Source organism: Bufo bufo, chromosome 5 (genome assembly GCF_905171765.1).
Source record: "Bufo bufo chromosome 5, aBufBuf1.1, whole genome shotgun sequence".
NCBI lineage: Eukaryota > Metazoa > Chordata > Amphibia > Anura > Bufonidae > Bufo > Bufo bufo.
In genome coordinates this window covers 7,332,908-7,356,654 of record NC_053393.1, presented here as the reverse complement: position 1 = coordinate 7,356,654, position 23,747 = coordinate 7,332,908, and the positions used below count along the sequence as shown (strand labels likewise).

The 23,747-nt window shown below is 44.3% G+C and overlaps 1 protein-coding gene across 1 annotated transcript; it reads left to right on the top strand.

Annotated features, from left to right (window-relative positions):
• The first annotated feature begins 8,873 nt into the window (after positions 1-8,873).
• On the top strand, positions 8,874-21,324 carry LOC121001646 (phospholipase A2 inhibitor and Ly6/PLAUR domain-containing protein-like). The gene is made up of 6 exons (XM_040432819.1): positions 8,874-8,910; positions 13,156-13,275; positions 16,480-16,527; positions 17,520-17,660; positions 19,460-19,603; positions 21,155-21,324. The coding sequence occupies exons 1-6, from the start codon at positions 8,874-8,876 to the stop codon at positions 21,322-21,324; spliced, it is 660 nt and encodes a 219-aa protein (XP_040288753.1).
• Positions 21,325-23,747: the final 2,423 nt, after the last annotated feature.

The window sequence follows — 23,747 nt, the reverse complement described above, 5'->3', positions numbered from 1 at the left end:
ATTTCTAGTGGTAACTTCAGTCCTTAAGATTTACGAGGCATGCTGGCCATGAGGTCTTCATGCTGATGATACATTTCATGGGTACGCCACCATCTTGACGCCTGCACTATGCTGTTTCCCGCCTTGTGCTTGTCACAATGCACAATGAGTGTAAGTCAGTGTTTGTCAGCAGAAGCTTTCTCAATAATCCACTCCTCAGCGAGTAACTCATAAGTATAAATAGCTACCTGAGACTCCTACACGTCATCCATCGAGAACTTACCAGTAACATGCCCCACCATGAAGAAACTGGTTTACCTCTCATTAACCTGTCACATCTTGTGAGGATTCTCATAGACTCTCTCACAATTGTCACTTTACTTCCCCAGGAAGGATCTCACTTCTGCTCTTTGGTATTTTTTGTCATCTCTGGTGTCAGCAATCTGTGCCTGAGCTGTCATGTCCACTACCTGCCTGCTCTGTGTCCTGGCGCTCCTCATCTCTGCAGGTCAGTGTTGGTTCCTGTAGGACTTACAATATGATTAGGTGAATTTCTTTCTCAGGGGATATTAGTCCCAGTACTGGGAACGATTTAGGATCTCTGCATTTGATTGACATGTAGCAGTGGTAGTCCAGCAGTCATCAGTGATGGACAACCATAGTGCAGATATGTCCTCATACATAGTGTGGATTACTGATATTGTTTCTTTACAATGTATTGTATATTTCTATGTGTAAATGGGACAGTTTTAGGGTCTAGATCATCAGAACCAGGGACACTGAAGGTTTAATTATTGCCTAATTTATAGTGCTACTGACCAAAAAGGCTATCCTCCCCGAGGTCAACACCAGTTTGTGGCTTTACCCTTCCGCTAATTATTTGGTGGTGAGGACCTCAGTGGGACAGCAGAAGACCTCATATACAGTCAGGTCCATAAATATTGGGACATGGACACAATTCTAACATTTTTGGCTCTATACACCACCACAATGAATTTAAAATGAAACGAACAAGATGTGCTTTACCTGCAGACTGTCAGCTTTAATTTGAGGGCATTTACATCCAAATCAGGTGAACGGTGCAGGAATTACAACAGTTTGCATATGTGCCTCCCACTTGTTAAGGAACCAAAAGTAATGGGACAGAACAATAATCATAAATCAAACTTTCACTTTTTAATACTTGGTTGCAAATCCTTTGCAGTCAATTACAGCCTGAAGTCTGGAACGCATAGACATCACCAGACGCTGGGTTTCATCCCTGGTGATGCTCTGCCAGGCCTCTACTGCAACTGTCTTCAGTTCCTGCTTGTTCTTGGGGCATTTTCCCTTCAGTTTTGTCTTCAGCAAGTGAATTGCATGATCAATCGGATTCAGGTAAAGTGATTGACTTGGCCATTGCATAATATTCCACTTCTTTCCTTTAAAAAACTCTTTGATTGCTTTTGCAGTATGCTTTGGGTCATTGTCCATCTGCACTGTGAAGCGCCGTCCAATGAGTTCTGAAGCATTTGGCTGAATATGAGCAGATAATATTGCCCGAAACACTTCAGAATTCATCCTGCTGCTTTTGTCAGCAGTCACATCATCAATGAATACAAGAGAAGCAGTTCCATTGGCAGCCATACATGCCCACGCCATGACACTACCACCACCATGCTTCACTGATGAGGTGGTATGCTTAGGATCATGAGCAGTTCCTTTCCTTCTCCATACTCTTCTCTTCCCATCACTCTGGTACAAGTTGATCTTGGTCTCATCTATCCATAGGATGTTGTTACAGAACTGTGAAGGCTTTTTATGATGTCGTTTGGCAAACTCTAATCTGGCCTTCCTGTTTTTGAGGCTCACCAATGGTTTACATCTTGTGGTGAACCCTCTGTATTCACTCTGGTGAAGTCTTCTCTTGATTGTTGACTTTGACACACATACACATACCTCCTGGAGAGTGTTCTTGATCTGGCCAACTGTTGTGAAGGGTGTTTTCTTCACCAGGGAAATAATTCTTCGGTCATCCACCACAGTTGTTTTCCGTGGTCTTCTGTGACTTTTGGTGTTGCTGAGCTCACCGCTGCGTTCCTTCTTTTTTAGAATGTTCCAAACAGTTGTTTTGGCCAGGCCTAACATTTTTGCTATCTCTCTGATTTGTTTGCTGTGTTTTTTCAGCCTAATGATGGCTTCACTGACAGTGACAGCTCTTTGGATCTCATCTTGAGAGTTGACAGCAACAGATTCCAAATGCAAATAGCAGACTGGAAATGAACTCTGGACCTTTTAGGGAATAACACACACCTGGCCATGGAACAGCTGAGAAGCCAAGTGTCCCATTACTTTTGGTCCCTTAACAAGTGGGAGGAACATATGCAAACTGTTGTAATTCCTACACCGTTCACCTGATTTGGATGTAAATACCCTCAAATTACAGCTGACAGTCTGCAGGTAAAGCACATCTTGTTTGTTTCATCTCAAATCCATTGTGGTGGCGTACAGAGCCAAAAATGTTACAATTGTGTCAATGTCCCAATATTTATGGACCTGACTGTATATCACAACATGGGTCTATTAATGTCATCTTGTGTCTAGTGATGTAAATTTGTGTTTACTGATGTCACCTTGTGTGTAGTAATGTGAATGTTTCTTGTGATGTCACCGTATATTTAGAAATGGCAACAAGAGTCTAGGAATATCGCTATGAGTCTACAGATGTCACCATATATCCAGTAATGTCACATTGTATGGTGATGTCACTGTGTGTCCAGTGATGTTACCATATTTCTAGCGACATCACCATGTGTCTAGAGATGTCATCTTGTGTGTAGTAATAGCACAGTTTGTCTAGTGATGTGATGTCACCATGTGTCTAGACATGTCATCTTGTGTGTAGTAATAGCACAGTTTGTCTAGTGATGTGATGTCACCATGTGTCTAGACATGTCATCTTTTGTGTAGTAATAGCACAGTGTGTCTAGTGATGTGATGTCACCATGTGTCTAGAGATGTCATCTTGTGTGTAGTAATAGCACAGTGTGTCTAGTGATGTGATGTCACCATGTGTCTAGAGATGTCATCTTTTGTGTAGTAATAGCACAGTGTGTCTAGTGATGTGATGTCACCATGTGTCTAGAGATGTCATCTTGTGTGTAGTAATAGCACAGTGTGTCTAGTGATGTGATGTCACCATGTGTCTAGACATGTCATCTTGTGTGTAGTAATAGCACAGTGTGTCTAGTGATGTGATGTCACCATATGTCTAGTGATGTCACCATGTGTGTAGTCATCTCCTGTGTAGTAATAGCTAAGTGTGTCTAGTGATGTGATGTCACCATATATCTAGTGATGTCACCATATTTCTAGAGACATCACCATATGTCTAGTGATGTCACCATGTGTGTAGTCATCTCGTGTGTAGTAATAGCTAAGTGTGTCTAGTGATGTAATGTCACCATATGTCTAGTGATGTCACCATGTGTGTAGTCATCTTGTGTGTAGTAATAGCACAGTGAGTCTAGTAATGTGATGTCACCATGTGTGTAGTCATTTTGTGTGTAGTAATAGCACAGTGAGTCTAGTGATGTGATGTCACCATATGTCCAGTGATGTTACCATATTTCTAGAGACATCACCATGTGTCTAGAGATGTCATCTTGTGTGTAGTAATAGCACAGTGTGTCTAGTGATGTGATATCACCATGTATCTAGTGATGTCACCATGTGTGTAATCATCTTGTGTGTATTAATAGCACAGTGTGTCTAGTGATGTGATGTCACCATGTGTCTAGACATGTCATCTTTTGTGTAGTAATAGCACAGTGTGTCTAGTGATGTGATGTCACCATGTGTCTAGAGATGTCATCTTTTGTGTAGTAATAGCACAGTGTGTCTAGTGATGTGATGTCACCATGTGTCTAGAGATGTCATCTTGTGTGTAGTAATAGCACAGTGTGTCTAGTGATGTGATGTCACCATATGTCTAGTGATGTCACCATGTGTGTAGTCATCTCCTGTGTAGTAATAGCTAAGTGTGTCTAGTGATGTGATGTCACCATATATCTAGTGATGTCACCATATTTCTAGAGACATCACCATATGTCTAGTGATGTCACCATGTGTGTAGTCATCTTGGGTGTAGTAATAGCACAGTGTGTCTAGTGATGTAATGTCACCATATGTCTAGTGATGTCACCATGTGTGTAGTCATCTTGTGTGTAGTAATAGCACAGTGAGTCTAGTAATGTGATGTCACCATGTGTGTAGTCATTTTGTGTGTAGTAATAGCACAGTGAGTCTAGTGATGTGATGTCACCATATGTCCAGTGATGTTACCATATTTCTAGAGACATCACCATGTGTCTAGAGATGTCATCTTGTGTGTAGTAATAGCACAGTGTGTCTAGTGATGTGATATCACCATGTATCTAGTGATGTCACCATGTGTGTAATCATCTTGTGTGTATTAATAGCACAGTGTGTCTAGTGATGTGATGTCACCATGTGTCTAGACATGTCATCTTTTGTGTAGTAATAGCACAGTGTGTCTAGTGATGTGATGTCACCATGTGTCTAGAGATGTCATCTTGTGTGTATTAATAGCACAGTGTGTCTAGTGATGTGATGTCACCATGTGTCTAGACATGTCATCTTTTGTGTAGTAATAGCACAGTGTGTCTAGTGATGTGATGTCACCATGTGTCTAGAGATGTCATCTTGTGTGTAGTAATAGCACAGTGTGTCTAGTGATGTGATGTCACCATATGTCTAGTGATGTCACCATGTGTGTAGTCATCTCCTGTGTAGTAATAGCTAAGTGTGTCTAGTGATGTGATGTCACCATATATCTAGTGATGTCACCATATTTCTAGAGACATCACCATATGTCTAGTGATGTCACCATGTGTGTAGTCATCTCGTGTGTAGTAATAGCTAAGTGTGTCTAGTGATGTAATGTCACCATATGTCTAGTGATGTCACCATGTGTGTAGTCATCTTGTGTGTAGTAATAGCACAGTGAGTCTAGTAATGTGATGTCACCATGTGTGTAGTCATTTTGTGTGTAGTAATAGCACAGTGAGTCTAGTGATGTGATGTCACCATATGTCCAGTGATGTTACCATATTTCTAGAGACATCACCATGTGTCTAGAGATGTCATCTTGTGTGTAGTAATAGCACAGTGTGTCTAGTGATGTGATGTCACCATGTGTGTAATCATCTTGTGTGTAGTAATAGCACAGTGTGTCTAGTGATGTGATATCACCATGTATCTAGTGATGTCACCATGTGTGTAATCATCTTGTGTGTATTAATAGCACAGTGTGTCTAGTGATGTGATGTCACCATGTGTCTAGACATGTCATCTTTTGTGTAGTAATAGCACAGTGTGTCTAGTGATGTGATGTCACCATGTGTCTAGAGATGTCATCTTGTGTGTAGTAATAGCACAGTGTGTCTAGTGATGTGATGTCACCATATGTCTAGTGATGTCACCATGTGTGTAGTCATCTCCTGTGTAGTAATAGCTAAGTGTGTCTAGTGATGTGATGTCACCATATATCTAGTGATGTCACCATATTTCTAGAGACATCACCATATGTCTAGTGATGTCACCATGTGTGTAGTCATCTCGTGTGTAGTAATAGCTAAGTGTGTCTAGTGATGTAATGTCACCATATGTCTAGTGATGTCACCATGTGTGTAGTCATCTTGTGTGTAGTAATAGCACAGTGAGTCTAGTAATGTGATGTCACCATGTGTGTAGTCATTTTGTGTGTAGTAATAGCACAGTGAGTCTAGTGATGTGATGTCACCATATGTCCAGTGATGTTACCATATTTCTAGAGACATCACCATGTGTCTAGAGATGTCATCTTGTGTGTAGTAATAGCACAGTGTGTCTAGTGATGTGATGTCACCATGTGTCTAGACATGTCATCTTTTGTGTAGTAATAGCACAGTGTGTCTAGTGATGTGATGTCACCATGTGTCTAGAGATGTCATCTTGTGTGTAGTAATAGCACAGTGTGTCTAGTGATGTGATGTCACCATGTGTCTAGACATGTCATCTTTTGTGTAGTAATAGCACAGTGTGTCTAGTGATGTGATGTCACCATGTGTCTAGAGATGTCATCTTGTGTGTAGTAATAGCACAGTGTGTCTAGTGATGTGATGTCACCATATGTCTAGTGATGTCACCATGTGTGTAGTCATCTCCTGTGTAGTAATAGCTAAGTGTGTCTAGTGATGTGATGTCACCATATATCTAGTGATGTCACCATATTTCTAGAGACATCACCATATGTCTAGTGATGTCACCATGTCTGTAGTCATCTCGTGTGTAGTAATAGCTAAGTGTGTCTAGTGATGTAATGTCACCATATGTCTAGTGATGTCACCATGTGTGTAGTCATCTTGTGTGTAGTAATAGCACAGTGAGTCTAGTAATGTGATGTCACCATGTGTGTAGTCATTTTGTGTGTAGTAATAGCACAGTGAGTCTAGTAATGTGATGTCACCATGTGTGTAGTCATTTTGTGTGTAGTAATAGCACAGTGAGTCTAGTGATGTGATGTCACCATATGTCCAGTGATGTTACCATATTTCTAGAGACATCACCATGTGTCTAGAGATGTCATCTTGTGTGTAGTAATAGCACAGTGTGTCTAGTGATGTGATATCACCATGTATCTAGTGATGTCACCATGTGTGTAATCATCTTGTGTGTAGTAATAGCACAGTGTGTCTAGTGATGTGATGTCACCATGTATCTAGTGATGTTACCATGTGTGTAGTCATCTTGTGTGTATTAATAGCACAGTGTGTCTAGTGATGTGATGTCACCATATGTCTAGTGATGTCACTATGTTTGTAGTCATCTTGTGTGTAGTAATAGCACAGTGTGTCTAGTGATGTGATGTCACCATATGTATAGTGATGTCACCATGTGTGTAGTCATCTTGTGTGTAGTAATAGCACAGTTAGTCTAGTTATGTGATGTCACCATATGTCTAGTGATGTCACCATGTGTGTAGTCATCTTGTGTGCAGTAATAGCACAGTGTGTCTAGTGATGTGATATCACCATGTATCTAGTGATGTCACCATGTGTGTAGTCATTTTGTATGTAGTAATAGCACAGTGTGTCTAGTGATGTGATGTCACCATATGTCTAGTGATGTCACCATGTGTGTAGTCATTTTGTGTGTAGTAATAGCACAGTGAGTCTAGTTATGTGATGTCACCATATGTCTAGTGATGTCACCATGTGTGTAGTCATTTTGTGTGTGGTAATAGCACAGTGAGTCTAGTGATGTCACAATGTGTGTAGTCATCTTGGGTGTAGTAATAGCACAGTGTGTCTAGTGATGTGATGTCACCATGTGTGTAGTCATCTTATGTGTAGTAATAGCACCGTGTGTCTAGGCATGTCACCATGTGTGTAGTCATTTTGTGTGTAGTAATAGCACAGTGAGTCTAGTTATGTGATGTCACCATATGTCTAGTGATGTCACCATGTGTGTAGTCATTTTGTGTGTAGTAATAGCACAGTGAGTCTAGTGATGTCACAATGTGTGTAGTCATCTTGGGTGTAGTAATAGCACAGTGTGTCTAGTGATGTGATGTCACCATGTGTGTAGTCATCTTATGTGTAGTAATAGCACCGTGTGTCTAGGGATGTCACCATGTGTCTAGAGATGTCATATTGTGTGTAATAATAGCACAGTGTGTCTAGTGATGTGATGTCACCATATGTCTAGTGATGTCACGATGTGTGTAGTCCTTTTGTGTGTAGTAATAGCACAGTGAGTCTAGTGATGTGATGTCACCATGTGTGTAGTCATCTTGTGTGTAGTAATAGCACAGTGAGTCTAGTGATGTGATGTCACCATATGTCTAGTGATGTCCCCATGTGTGTAGTCATCTTGTGTGTAGTAATAGCACCGTGTGTCTACTGATGTCACAATGTGTCTAGAGATCTCACTTTGTTTCTAGTGATGTCACCATGTGTCTATAGATAAAAACAAGAGTGGGGGCGCTGCCTGGTGTTTTCTCCTCGTTGAGTACACCTTACCAGGCTGTGTTGTGCAAAACAACACTAGGACATAGCGACACTCTCCCACGCCAGGAGGAGAGACCATGCTCCTGCACTGTGACCCGGACACTGCATTGGAGAGGCCGGAAAAGGACAGGAGAGCTCCAACGGAGGCAGGGAAAACAGTGCACTGCACCGGACTACTTTAAAGATAAGAGTTTATTGCTAAAAACACATAAAGAACATAAAAAAATAGGTATGTGTTTTGGTGGTGGTCAGCCCCCTTCATCAGGCTTCGAAGTACAACATAAAAGAGGTAGATATATACCGTTGCAACCGGATATAGACATCAACCATATGTCCAATCATACGATTGGAAGAAAAAAGGAGGGAAGAAAATAGTAAAGAAGCGGGGGGGGGGGGGGGGGGGGGGTAATAGCAATCACCAAAACAGAGACCTGTAACAGCTCTGGGCAGTAAGTGAGTGCATAAAGGTGAGGATCAGTATAGTAACATAGTAACATAGTTTATAAGGCTGAAAAAAACCTCCGTCCATCCAGTTCAGCCTGTTATCCTGCAAGTTGATCCAGAGGATAATAAAAAGATGTGATATCACAAAAGTCAAGGGCTTGAGGTTGCTATATGTAGGGGAAGGTTACTTTGCCGGGTCAGAAGAGAGACAAAGAGCCAGGCCATCAAATGAGCCCTGGTAAGGTGACCTGCCAGTACACCATGCTGGTGATAGCCATGGAAACAAAAGATCAGTTTAACCGAAGCAGGAGACTCGGTGATAAGATATAGTCGCCTCAAAAACTGAAATTGTAGCATCCACAAGGCCATTTCTGCTCCAGTCAATGTGAAGCTGCGATTATGGGCGCTAACAGTTACAAGGGACTTGTGGTTTCAGGTACTTCAGTCGAGAACCTGCCTCAGCGACAGTTTGACGTATAGGCCAGGTCCATGGTCGAGCCATATCACAGCATCTCAGCCACTCCAGGTCTCTGGGGGTTCTTTTGATTAGTCACAATAAACACTGAGAATCCAGCATAATGGATAGTGCCCGAAAGAGCCAAGAGTTACTATGGAGAGCATAGACACCAAAGATGCGGCAAGTGAATAATAGCCCCAAAGCTGGTCTAATACACCAGAAGGGTCTTACCAAGATGATATAACAGACTAACGTATCCCAAGAAGGGATAGTAGTAGATCCAATTGGTGCAAGTAAATAGGGATGTAGCCGATGATACCAGGCAGACATATCATTATCTAAAAGAAAAGATATGCAAAATGATACCCGGTCACCTGAGCAGTAGCATATATATGTACATCCGTAATGGATGTAAAAAAACATGAATGACACATCCCTTTCCTTCCATTCTCAACATCTGATCTCAATCGTCTTATTAAGACTTGAAAACTAAAAAAAACTAAAAGATTCCTTATTAGCTAAGAAATTAAACCGTGAGGTACAGGATACTATTAGTCTAAGATCTCTAGGATCCTTGTCATGCCACAGAACAACGTGTCTAGATACACTGTGGGAGCGGAGCCCCGACCGTAACTTGTTTAATCTGGTGCGGATGGATTGTGCGGTGCGTCCTATATACTTAAGCCCAAACCTGCAGGAGAGGAGGTAAATCACAAAGCTACTGGAGCCTGACAAGTGGTGTCTAATAGAGTGGACTGGGAGGAGTAGGAAGTAGTCCCATGAATGATGGTCTCACAACAGGCACACCGGAGGCTGCTACATTTATAACGACCCAAAGGTTGGCTAGAAGGGATGGAGGCAGTGGTGGGACAGGCTCTGAGAGCGCTCGGTGCTAGTAAGCCTTTTAGATGTATTGCTCTTCTAAAAGTTACCACAGGAGATGCCAATAATAATTTAAGAACAGGGTCACCCATCAATAGATGCCAGTGTCTGTTTGGTATACCTTCACCAACCTATGGGAGGAGTTGTATGCAGTGATGAACCTATGATTACATTTCCTGGTGGGAGAGGAATGGACAGTAGGCATTAGGTATTCCATAGGGCGAAAGTGCCAGTTTTAGGTCACAATGCTTTTAGTGTATCCCTTACCTATACTTTATTTCCTGATGGTCTTAATGAGATGATTGAGACCATCAAACGTTGACAATGAAAGGAAAGGGATGTTTCATTCATGGTTTTTTACATCCATTACGGATGTACATATACACTCACCTAAAGAATTATTAGGACCACCATACTAATACGGTGTTGGACCCCCTTTTGCCTTCAGAACTGCCTTAATTCTACGTGGCATTGATTCCACAAGGTGCTGATAGCATTCTTTAGAAATGTTGGCCCATATTGATAGGATAGCATCTTGCAGTTGATGGAGATTTGAGGGATGCACATCCAGGGCACGAAGCTCCCGTTCCACCACATCCCAAAGATGTTCTATTGGGTTGAGATCTGGTGACTGTGGGGCCATTTTAGTACAGTGAACTCATTGTCATGTTCAAGAAACCAATGTGAAATGATTGGAGCTTTGTGACATGGTGCATTATCCTGCTGGAAGTAGCCATCAGAGGATGGATACATGTTCTCATTCTGTTTACGCCAAATTCGGACTCTACCATTTGAATGTCTCAACAGAAATCGAGACTCATCAGACCAAGCAACATTTTCCCAGGCTTCAACAGTCCAATTTTGGTGAGCTCGTGCAAATTGTAGCCTCTTTTTCCTATTTGTAGTGGCGATGAGTGGTACCCGGTGGGGTCTTCTGCTGTTGTAGCCCATCCGCCTCAATGTTGTGCGTGTTGTGGCTTCACAAATGCTTTGCTGCTTACCTCGGTTGTAACGAGTGGTTATTTCAGTCAACGTTGCTCTTCTATCAGCTCGAATCAGTCGGCCCATTCTCCTCTGACCTCTAGCATCCACAAGGCATTTTTGCCCACAGGACTGACGCATACTGGATGTTTTTCCCTTTTCACACCATTCTTTGTAAACGCTAGAAATGGTTGTGCGTGAAAATCCCAGTAACTGAGCAGATTGTGAAATACTCAGACCGGCCCGTCTGGCACCAACAACAATGCCACGCTCAAAATTGCTTAAATCACCTTTCTTTCCCATTCTGACATTCAGTTTGGAGTTCAGGAGATTGTCTTGACCAGGACCACCCCCCTAAATGCATTGAAGCAACTGCCATGTGATTGGTTGACTAGATAATTGCATTCATGAGAAATAGAACAGGTGTTCCTAATAATTCTTTAGGTGAGTGTATATGCTACTGCTCAAGTGACGGGGTATAATTTTGCATATCTTTTCTTTTAGATAATTATAGGTCTTCCTGGTATCATCGGCTACATCCCTATTCACGTGCACCAGTTGGATCTACTGCATTTTTGTGTGTTTTTCCTGTTTTCTCCTTCTTAGGATACATTGGCCTGCTATAACTATGTCCTACTTTGAAGCCTGATGAAGGTATCTGACCGAGACGCATACATATTTTTTTAATGTTTTTTATGGTTCGATCAATAAACACTTACCATTGAAGTACTCTAGTGCAGTGCACTGTTTTTCCTGCCTCCTGTCCTCTATGTGTCCAGTGATGTCACTATGTGTCTACTGATATCACTTTGTGTCTAGTCAGGTCACCATATGTGTAATAATTTATTTATGAGACAAATTCCCCAACATTTATCAACAGAACTCACATCATTGTAAGGCTCTGCCACCATCCACTCTGACAAAAATAAATAAAAAATCTGCACCCGGAGAGAAATGTCAGATTGCTGGAGAACCCATCCTGCGGTTATGTCTCATGCAGATATGTAAATTATTATAGGGGAGGTCTGATTAGACACTGGGTTTTGCCACAAGAGGGCATAAAAATGCTCACTGCATTATAAAAGGGCTGTCAGAGGCCACTTTTGGGTAGTGTACCTCTTGGTAAAAGATCATTGAGTGCTAGACATACCTTTATGACACACTGGAAGACATTGTGCCCGGCTGACAGACTTTAATAGAGGGCACATCATTGGACTGAGAGAAGCAGGGTGGTCATTTCCATGAATTGCCACTATCTAGGCCATTCTGACCTAGCTGATGCTTGCTCACAAACAGCAAGGGTTTCCCAGGAATGTCTCCTCCAGATTAAAACACTTCCTTAGCAGAAGGTTTATCTCATCTTGTATCCAGACTAGAGGTCGTATATCATCTTGTATCCAGGCTAGAGGCCGTATCTCATCTTGTATCCAGGCTAGAGGCTGTATCTCATCTTGTACCCAGGCTAAGGGCCATATCTCATCTTGTATCCAGGCTAGAGGCCATATCTCATCTTGTATCCAGGCTAGAGGCCATATCTCATCTTGTATCCAGGCTAGAGGCCATATCTCATCTTGTATCCAGGCTAGAGGCCGTATCTCATCTTGAATCCAGGTTAGAGGCCATATCTCATCTTGTATCCAGGCTAGAGGCCTTATGTCATCTTGCATCCAGGCTAGAGGCCGTATCTCATCTTGTATCCAGGCTAGAGGCTGTATCTCATCTTGAATCCAGGTTAGAGGCCATATCTCATCTTGTATCAAGGCTAGAGGCCTTATGTCATCTTGTATCCATGCTAGAGGCCGTATCTCATCTTGAATCCAGGTTAGAGGCCATATCTCATCTTGTATCCAGGCTAGAGGCCTTATGTCATCTTGTATCCAGGCTAGAGGCCGTATCTCATCTTGTATCCAGGCTAGAGGCTGTATCTCATCTTGAATCCAGGTTAGAGGCCATATCTCATCTTGTATCAAGGCTAGAGGCCTTATGTCATCTTGTATCCATGCTAGAGGCCGTATCTCATCTTGAATCCAGGTTAGAGGCCATATCTCATCTTGTATCCAGGCTAGAGGCCTTATGTCATCTTGTATCCAGGCTAGAGGCCGTATCTTATCTTGTAACCAGGCTAGAGGCCATATCTTATCTGGAGCCTCCACTCTCCAATAAACTTCTCCTCTCCTCCAATATTGTAGTCACTTGCTGAGATCTTCATTACTTGCACACTTAGAAAGTCTCCTTCTAACAGCTCCTTCCGAGTGCAGGATTTTTTTTGTCATTGAGTGTTTTATGCATTACGTTCAAAACAGCAGAATTCTATTTTGTTTGCATTGTGTGTATTGATTAACTGTCTCTGTCTCTTCCCAGGTGACACATTACATTGCACTGAATGTACAGACTTCTCTGGAAGATTCTGCTCTGGGGAATCAGTGACCTGTCCTATAGACTCAAATGTTTGCATGTCTAGTTTGGTCCAGTATGAGATAAGTAAGTCTTCTACACTATGACGTACATAAAATAGAATAGGATTGCATAGCAAAGATGAAAATTGACTCCTCAATATGGCTTTAGATTTTACCTTCAAATAACAGCAGAGATTAGCAAATCAACTCTGAGTGTCTCAAGAGAAAAATTCTATAGTTAGTCGAGTGGCCTTTGTGGTGGCCTGGGTTGTGCTCTTTCCTATTAGGAATTATTGGATCAGGGACGTGAACGCTTCTACTTGTATGTGTGTTAGACTCTGCCGACCATGAGGGGTTAACCACCCTCTAAGTCTCCAAATTCTCTCTCTATATATATATATGCATATGTATATTGCACTCATTGCATTGCATACCCCATTTTGGGGTCCCTGCCTACCATTCCTGACCTAAAACTTAGAATCCTGTATCCCTACATGTTTCGCCGAAAAATTTGGCGTCTTCAGGGGATACTATACAGGTTTTATGTTGGGAGCGGGGTCTGGGCTTTTAAACCCTCGGTTAGCTGGGATATACCGTTCAGCCAATCACTCTATCCTTAGAATAGACTGACATCATGCCCATCAATAGGTTTTTTTGAGTGCCGGCACTGACGCATGCGCGGCGCATAATGGATGACGTCCCTGGCGACGGATGATGTCGTAGGCGGCTCACGGCGCAATAGGATGACGTCGCCGCTGATGACGTGATGATGCATATCCAGACAGGATAACCTATTGGTGGGCATGATGTCAGTCTATTCTAAGGATAGAGTGATTGGCTGAACGGTATATCCCAGCTAACCGAGGGTTTAAAAGCCCAGACCCCGCTCCCAACATAGAACCTGTATAGTATCCCCTGAAGACGCCGAATTTCTCGGCGAAACATGTAGGGATACAGGATTCTAAGTTTTAGGTCAGGAATGGTAGGCAGGGACCCCAAAATGGGGTATGCAATGCAGTGAGTGCAATATACATATGCATATATATAGAGAGAGAATTTGGAGACTTAGAGGGTGGTTAACCCCTCATGGTCGGCAGAGTCTGACATGTGAACACAAGTACAAGTAGAAGCGTTCACGTCCCTGATCCAATAATTCCTGAGAGTTTTAAATTTCAAGTTCCCAAGAAGTTTATGTTTTTTAATGCAGTGATCAATAAAGATTTAGTTTTATCACTAGTCAGAGAGGCTGCAAAGTCACGCTAAGGTCCAAGTGACCACCTAATCTCCTTTTTTCATAATCAATTAGCGTGTTCCCGACTTTCATTGGTAGTCTAATGCAGGTAAGATCCTTATTCCTTCCGTGGTTGTGTTAATCCAGTTGCTCTGTCTTCTAGCCTCCCCTCTCCTGCGCACGCCGCTCTGGCCGGTAGCTGGCGTGCGTGTGGGGAAGCTGGTGAGAGTTAGTCCAAGAACAGTTCCTGTGTGACGTCACACCTGTAAGTACCGGTGCCTCCAGGGGGAAAAAAACCAGCTTCCCCGAAAGCACGCACGCACGCCAGCTACCGGCCGAAGCGGCGTCCGCAGGAGAGGGGAGGCTAGAAGACAGAGCCACCCGTGTATATTAGGTGGTCTCCCTAATGAGAAAGGCCACTCAGCTAACCAGAGCATTCTGTTTCTTGAGACTCTCAGTTTTATTTCTTTTGAAAAGAGAACTGACCTGCATGTTTTGAGAAGTGTAATATGGGGACAGCTTTCTTTTGGAAGGAGAACTGGCTTGAACATCTCTTTTCCAGTTGAGTATTACGTGTGGGTCTCAGTTTTGAGATAAAATATTTGAGTCTTAGGAGACCATAGAGTGTCATATGTCCATTTCCAGGGCGATTGGAGCATATTTGGTTCAGATAGAATCAATACTTGAATGAAATCTTTTGGAAAGTTCGGTGATTCAGACTAAATGCATTTCAAGAAATTTGTAGGGCCGGTGTTCAGTTCTTTTTTGCTACCCTCGTCACTTCCTGTTGTGATGTAGACGCCTCGGAAGGTTTGGAAGGAGGTGTGTCTTGCTGCTAGCCACCAGAGTGGCTGAGAAGGAGGTGTGTCGGTGCAGGCGCACAACGATGGGGTAGGCAAATTTCACACTTAGTTGCTGTAAAGGCGCCAAGGGTAGGAAAAAATTATGGGCCACTGCTTGGCGCGCATGCGCAGTGGCCCATAATTTTTACCTACCCTCGACGCGTTCACAGCAACTCTAAGTGTGAAATTTGCCTACCCCATCGTTGTGCGCCTGCGCTGACACGCCTCCTTCTCAGCCACTCTGGTGGCGAGCGGCGAGACACACCTCCTTCCAAACATTCCGGTGCGGCTACGTCACAACAGGAAGTGATGAGGGTAGCAAAATTTCACGGGTAGCAAAAAATAATGGAACACCGGCAATGGACCATGATCCATAATAATGTGTAGAGAGAAAATGCTCTGAACTACAGGGTACATTGCTGCTTCTGCAGCGAACCCCTGAGGAGCTGGTGCAGAGGGTGGGAGTGGTAGTGGCCCTGATGAGATGCTGATGTACTCCCTCAGGCCGTTGCTCCCTGTGGATCAATGCAGTGGAAAGGTGGTAAGAAGAATCAGGCCAGAAGTGAACATTGAAAATTCTCTCTTTACAAAGTGTAAAATATAACTTGTGGTACCAGGTGAGGAGGTATGGTGGCTGGTTGTGTACCAGTTTAATGACACTTGCAGGCACTTGTGGAGATAGGTGTCCACTGTAGAACAGGTTTTTTCAGTTAGTATGGTCTGGCGATTGTTCTAGATGATGGGTGTCTGACCTGTTTTCCCTCACTGGCAGCAGGGTCTGCGCAGCTGAATCTTGCTGGTCACTCTGCTGACTTTATCCGCTGTAGCTTTTGGGAAAGCTGTCTCTTGGCACTGACAATACTCCTGGAGAAAGGGTCTTACAGGAGTAACGTAACAGGCTTTTGGAGTAGGAGCTCCAGAATGTGCTTCCTTCCTGCACACTCGACTCTGGAACTCCCCCTCCTGACAGGAAGAAGGACCAGCCCACTACCACCAAGAGGGGAGGAACAGGGTGGTTAACCCCACTCCTGCCAACCACTACCAACCATCACCTCATTACTACCTCTTGCTGGAATGAACAGCAGAACAAAACATAATAGTGCAATGCATATAAGACAATTGCAAATACCCCAAGTCTAGGGTTTGCACTTCATAGTACTAACATCTTGTTTATTCTCTGTAGCTTCTGATGACGTTTTGTTGTTACTTTTTACAGATTCTACAAGTCCTCAAATCCAGACAATTCTCCAGTATATAGGAACCAGTGAGTAGACAATGCATGAAAGAGTCAACAGTTCCGGTTAATTACTCCAAAGCTGGTCATACACATAGGATGAGTGATGGCAAAACCAGAGATCTGGAGGGGACAGAGGAGGGAAATGGGTGTCTGAAGGAAGAAGAGGAGGTCCAAAGGAGCATGGAAGAGGAATAGGGAGTCTGGAGGGGGTAGAAATGTCTAGGAGACAGATGAATCTGGAGGGAACAGAGGATTCTGGAGGGCACAGAGGTATCTGGAGCTGACATAGCTGTTTGGAGATGACAGAGGAGTCTGGAGGTGACCTAGGGTCTGGAGAAATCAGAAAAGTCTGGAGAGGACAGGGCAATCTGGAGGGAAACAGAAGTCTCTAAAGGGATAAAAAGAGATCTTAAGGGTTTAGAGAGATTTGGATGAGACAGAGGAGGGACAAAGGATAGAAAAGTCTGCAGAGGAAATAGATGTATCTGGAGAGGATATAGGAGTCTAGAAGGGAACAGAGAAATCAGGAGGGCAAAGAAGAGACTGGTGGGGTATAGAGGCTGGTCATACACATAAGATGAGTGTTGGCAAAATCAGAGGTCTGGAGGGGACAGAGGTAAAAAGGTGTCGGAAGGGGAATGGGAAGTCTGGAGGGGACAGAGATGTCTATAGGCAGACAGAGGAAACTGGAGGGAACAGAGAAGCATGGAGGGAATAGTGGAGTGACAAGAGTCTGGAGGGGGACAGAGGAATCTGGACCTGATATAGGTTTTTTGAAGTTGACAGAGGCGTCTGTAAGGCACAGATGACTCTGGAGTGGACAGAGGAGTCTGGAGAGGGTTAATGACAGAGGTGTCTAAGAAGAAGTTCCACAGAAGTTCCCATAACAATGCGCAGCTCATCCATAGATGCTTCAATAGTGTGAGGCCCAGATGTCACCCATAAGTACTCAGCCCTGGTCATTTACAGTAAGTATGAATAGAGCCTTATAACAGTCTCCTCTTCTTTATAATTTGCAGTTTCCCCATTGACCTTTGTGAGGGGCTGTGGATATTCAGAAGATTGTACAGAGGTGGTTGTACTGAGAACCCCAGATAGCAAAATAGTGACAAGAAGTGTGTGCTGTAATTCAGATCTGTGCACCCCGGACACCCCTGCAGGTGAGTGCTGGGGACTACAGGCTGCTGCCCATTTAAACACAGAATAGTTAATTATTTCCACCCCCTCCCTAATAAATAATGGATTTGACATTTTAGCATCCAACAAGAAATAGACATTGGATGGGTTATTCAAAAGAGCTCGGTGACAAGTGGTCATAAGTGGTCACGTCTCCATGTCTTCCTGCTAGATCTGCTCCAGTCAAGTGAAAGAGATAATATAACCTAAGGGGGTTCAAGGGTCAAAATCAAGGGAATTGCCAGGAATCGGATAACACCCTTAGGACTAGTCCTGAGTCAGACCGGTTAGTTGGTAAAGTGGGCACACATCGACTGTTCTATTTAGATGGGTCTGGAATGAGATGTTCAATAATCATGAACCCGGTGGAATGACCTGGATTTCCGGATTGATTATGTAACTCAGCTGATAACACACTCATATTTGTACCGTTCATGTCCTTTATTGAGAACATCTGATAAACATCCACAGTGCAGCGAGAAAAGTAAGTAAACCTGTGTGCTAAAGAGTTCTCCAATAGTGTGACTCTGACTAGAGTCAAATTGTCTTCTCAGATGGGTCAGAACAACTCAAAAATGGCCATACTTGTGGAGAGTTCTGGTATAAGTTGGAACAACTGGGTATGGGGTCATGGGTGCCCACTGATGTGTGGGGGTGAAGGCTAGCCCGTCTGGACAGATCCCACAGAAGAGATGCAGTAGAGCAAATTACTGAAAAAGTCCCTACTGGTTGATCGAAAAGTGTCAGAACACGCAGGGGATCACAGGTTGCTGGGGTTGTATAACCACAGAGCAGAGAGCCAAAGCCGACCTCTGTCCACCATTGAAAGCTCCTGCAATGGCATGAGCATCAGAACTGGAGCATGATGGCACATACCCTGATCCATAATGCATGCTACGTTACCCAAGTAAAGCCAAATAGTACCGCTTAATGTCATACAGTGCACACATTGCAGTATGTAGCCAACAGGTACACAGTCTACTTACCTCATTTTCCTTCCTAATTTGACTTCAAAATAGAAATTAAAAATTCTTCACTCCATCGATTCCTAGAAATGTGAATCTTACCCAGTGAGTCAGCTGAAGAGGGACGCTGCCCTCTGCTGGCCGCAGCCAGAAATTCCAGTCTCATTGACTCACCACTATAGTGCAGGTCTGGTAAGGTCATGTTCACAGTCCGGTTCATATTTTATTATAATCGTGTACTGAGTCAGTCACACTCGGTCCTGGTTCTGCGCTGCAAGGGAAGAGGCACTCCCCAAGACAATAATGTAAGGGATGAGATTCCTTTCAACTTATAAGACTCACAGCAGATATCCGAGGCCTACTGTCAGTTTTCTGCTGAGAATATGCTGCCGGTTTCCATCTTTATTCAGTGGGGTTAATCCTCAGAGTTTCCACTTATAATAAGTAGTGCTCATGAAAGATTTCCGCTTCACATGTCTGAAATTCTGATTCTTCTCAGAATCTGCTCTGAAGTCCATGTGAAATCCAACATGTGTGAAGGCAGGGGACACCTGGGACATTGGCCAAGGACTGTCGGGAGACACTTTGGCCTTAGTCAGTAAAATGTGAACATACATGACTATAAAATCAAACATACCGAGCACCCGGGATCTGCTCCTGGGGTCACATGAAGAAGTTTGGGTTCCCAGTACAAAGGGTTTCAGTGAATTTCTTAGTCTGGACATCAGGACACGATCACAGGCTGATGACAGATCTTCTTAAGTGTCTCCTCCATTTTCCTATGTTGTAACGCCTCTTCCGCATCTCTGAATTATCAGGATTTCCTGAAGCCCCCAAGAACAACATCACCTGCCCAGGATGTCTCCAGGTCAACCGAGGGTCTTGTCAAGACTACTTACCTGTACAATGCAGAGGCAAGGAGGACCACTGCTTCTCCTACACCCTGCAGCTGAATAACAATGGTGAGTACATGACACTGTTATGGGGGATCTGTGGAGGACACACTGTTATAGGGGATCTGTGGACACACAGTTATGGGGGATCTGTGGAGGACACACCGTTATGGGGGATCTGTGGACACACCGTTATAGGAAATCTGTGGAGGAAACACCATTATGGGGGATCTGTGGAGGGCACACCATTATGGGGATCTGTGGAGGACACACCGTTATGGGGGATCTGTGGAGGACACACCGTTATGGGGGATCTGTGGAGGACACTGTTATGGGGGATCTGTGGAAGACACACCGTTATGGGGGATCTGTGGACACACCGTTATGGGGAATCTGTGGAGGACACACCATTATGGCGGATCTGTGGACACACCGTTATGGGGAATCTGTGGAGGAAACACCATTATGGGGGATCTGTGGAGGGCACACCATTATGGGGGATCTGTGGAGGACACACCATTATGGGGGATCTGTGGAGGACACTCTTATGGGGGATCTGTGGAAGACACACCGTTATGGGGGATCTGTGGACACACCGTTATGGGGAATCTGTGGAGGACACACCATTATGGGGGATCTGTGGAGGACACACCATTATGGGGTATCTGTGGAGGACACACCGTTATGGGGGATCTGTGGAGGACACTGTTATGGGGGATCTGTGGAAGACACACCGTTATGGGGGATCTGTGGATACACCGTTATGGGGAATCTGTGGAGGAAACACCATTATGGGGGATCTGTGGAGGACACACCGTTATGGGGGATCTGTGGAAGACACACCGTTATGGGGGATCTGTGGAAGACACACCGTTATGGGGGATCTGTGGAGGACACACCGTTATGGGAAATCTGTGGAGGACACACCGTTATGGGGGATCTGTGGAGGACACACCGTTATGGTGGATCTGTGGATGACACACTCTTATAGGGCATTTGTGGAGGACACACCATAATGGGGGATCTGTGGATGACACGCTATTGTGGAGGACACACCGTTATGGGGAATCTGTGGAGGACACACCGTTATGTGGGATCTGTGGAGGACATACCATTATGGGGGACCTGTGGATGACACGCTCTTATGGGGAATCTGTGGAGGACACACCATTATGGGGGATCTGTGGATGACACGCTATTATGGGGGATCTGTGGGTGACACGCTGTTATGGGGGATCTGTGGATGACACAGTTATGGGGGATCTGTGAAGGACATGCTCTTATAGGGGATTTGTGGAGGACACACTCTTATGGGAGATCTGTGGATGTCACTATTACTATTGTATGGGCCATCCTTTCCTTTGGCCTCTTCCCTCTTTTTACCCTGGAGTCATGCCTCCTTTCCCGCCCAATTATCAATAAAGAGGAGCAATCACATGGCACCCACAGAGTTTGTCCTCAATGAATGGTGCAGGTATAGTACTATGGTGAGACTTATCAGTGGATGTGTCCTGGGGTTCAGTTCTGTGGAGAAATGTTGGGTGGTCACTGGATTCTACTGGTTAGGTTACTGCTGGATCTTCTGGATCTAATTCTGCTGTGTCTTGTATTATCCCACAGTGACCATTACCATGGCAGGGTGTGCCACGAGGACAGCCTGCAACCTGGACCTCCAGGAGGATAGGAGGAAGACCATATGCACCGCAGGGATTATGAATGGAGCTGGAAGTGTCTACAGCTCCCTGCTTCTCCTCACAGCCACCCTCGTTATTATAATAACCTCTATATGAGCTCATAAAATGACCTCTTTGAATGGCCTCATACCAACTTCAATTGTTGAACTTAACATGACATTATATGATGACCTTATTATAACCTCAGATAAAGAACTCAGTATGATCTCATTGAATGACCTAAGTATGACCTTATTGACCTCATAGAATGTCCGTAGTTTGACCTCCTAAAATGACCTGTGACATGATAGAATGACCTCAATATAACCTCAAGTACAGTACTAACCTCAGTATGACCTCATAGAATCACCCCTTATAAACAAAAACAGACTAGTGATGAGGGAACATGCTCGGCCAAATACTTGTTTGGCTCGAGCATCGCTATGCTCAGCACATGGAGGTACTCGGCCTAAGCAGCCAATAAACGTGCAGGTAAGTGCTGCCATCACTGTAATACCAGTAGCCATGTTGGCCGCTGGCATTACAGTGATTGACTGGCCGGAACGCTTCATCGGGTGCTATATAGCACCTGATGACGCGGGTTCGGCTCATTACGAGTCAGGGAGAGCTGCGCTTAGGAAGGGACTAATAGTGTAGGGAGTTTGTGATTGCAATTTATTCAATTTTTAAATGTTTCAAAGACCCAAAAGTCCTTTTAAGGACTATTGTGTGTGGTTGGCAGCAATTTAATTGTGCAAAGTTATACTTTTTGAAATAGCGATTCTTTTGCTATATAGAAGGTGTCTGCAGTGACTTGTGACATCTGTGCAGCAATACCTTCTGTGTGTCAGGGGCAGAGATAGGAAGAATATTAGTGAAAACAATAATTTATTTCCCATAATCCACATTTTTGCTGCCAACGGTGTAATCCATGAATTGTGTGATCTGCGTTTCAATACATTGGGTGGTTGTCAGGCCCAGATATAGGGAAAAATATAAATATAAACTACATCAGAAAACAGTGTCTGTACCGCAGATTCCAATAATCTGGGCCTAATCTAGTGTTCATATTTTGTGTGTTTCTGTGACATTTACAGTATGCCATCCGAAAACTGAGTTTGTATTTCAAATTCCAAAAATCTGGGCCTAATCTAGTGTCTATATTCTGTGTGTTTCTGTGACATATACTGTCCTGCATCTGAAAACAGTGTCTTTAGCGAACTGTAGAACAATCTGCGTCACATCTAGGGACAAAATCATTAATATGAAGAAGGCGAGCACTAAGGGACGGTGAAGTGGGCGTGATGCTGATGGTGCACGCAGAGGCCGTGGCTCTGGGCGCAATGAAACTGCCTGCTGCCAGTGCACCAGAAAAAAAAAAGACATCCACTGTACCCATCTTTATGTCCAACTTAGCTGAGCGGCGCAGGACAACACTGTCCAAGTCGGACCAGTGTGAACAGTTGGTCGGTTGGATTGCTGAAGATAATGCTTCCAGTCGGTTAAGCACCATTCTCTCCTCCACCAAGTCCAGTCTCTGTAGCCAAGAGTCTGGTCAACCGAATCCTCTCTCTGATCATCCTTCCTCCCACCATGGAGAGGCCTGCCAAACGAGTGATCCCACACTCGGATATTCTGAGGAGCTCTATCCAGCGCCATTATTACATTTGGCCCTCGCGCCCAGCACGCTTGAAGAGGGACCTGAGATATTGTGCCCTGATTCCCAACCTCCTGAGCCTTCACAGTATCAAGAAGATGACGGTGGTGAACGGCAATCATTCGTTCACGAGGTGGATGATGATGAGACACCGTTACCAATGACTGAGGTTGTGGTTAGGTCAAGTCAGGAGGATGAGCAGAGTGAAGAAGTGGAAGAGGAGGTGGTGGACACGGAGGTCACTGACCCAACATGGGAAGGTGAAAAGCCGAGCGAGGACAGCAGTACAGAGGGGGAGGGATCCGCAGCACCGCAACAGGCTGGAAGAGGCAGTGGAGTTGCAAAAGGGAGAAGTTGGCCGACACCAAACAGGCCCACAACCGTTACACGGAGCACCCCCATGCTTAAATCTATCTTGCCAAGGGGTAGGTGTTCCACAGTATGGTGGTTTTTTGAGGAAATTGCAGACCCCAAAAAAGTTGTAGTTTGCAACCTGGGCTGTACCAAAATGAGCCGGGGCGTGAACACTAGCAACCTCACCACCACCAGCATGATCCGCCACATGGCATCCAAGCACCCTAAGAAGTGGGCCGAATGCCTGGGTCCACAATCTGGGTCTGCGGGTCACACCACTGCCTCCTCTTCCCCTGTGTTACGCACTGCTGGCCAATCCCCTGTCAAAGGCGCAGGCCCGGATGTCCCTCGCCCTGCACCTAGGCCTTCACATGAACCAGCAGCAACAACATCCACTTCCCTGTCCCAGCGCAGCATCCAAATGTCCATAACACAGTGATTTGAATGCAAACGCAAATACCCAGCCACCCACAGGCCATAGCACTAAATGCGCAACTTTAGAAATTACTGGCCCTGGAAATATTGCCAT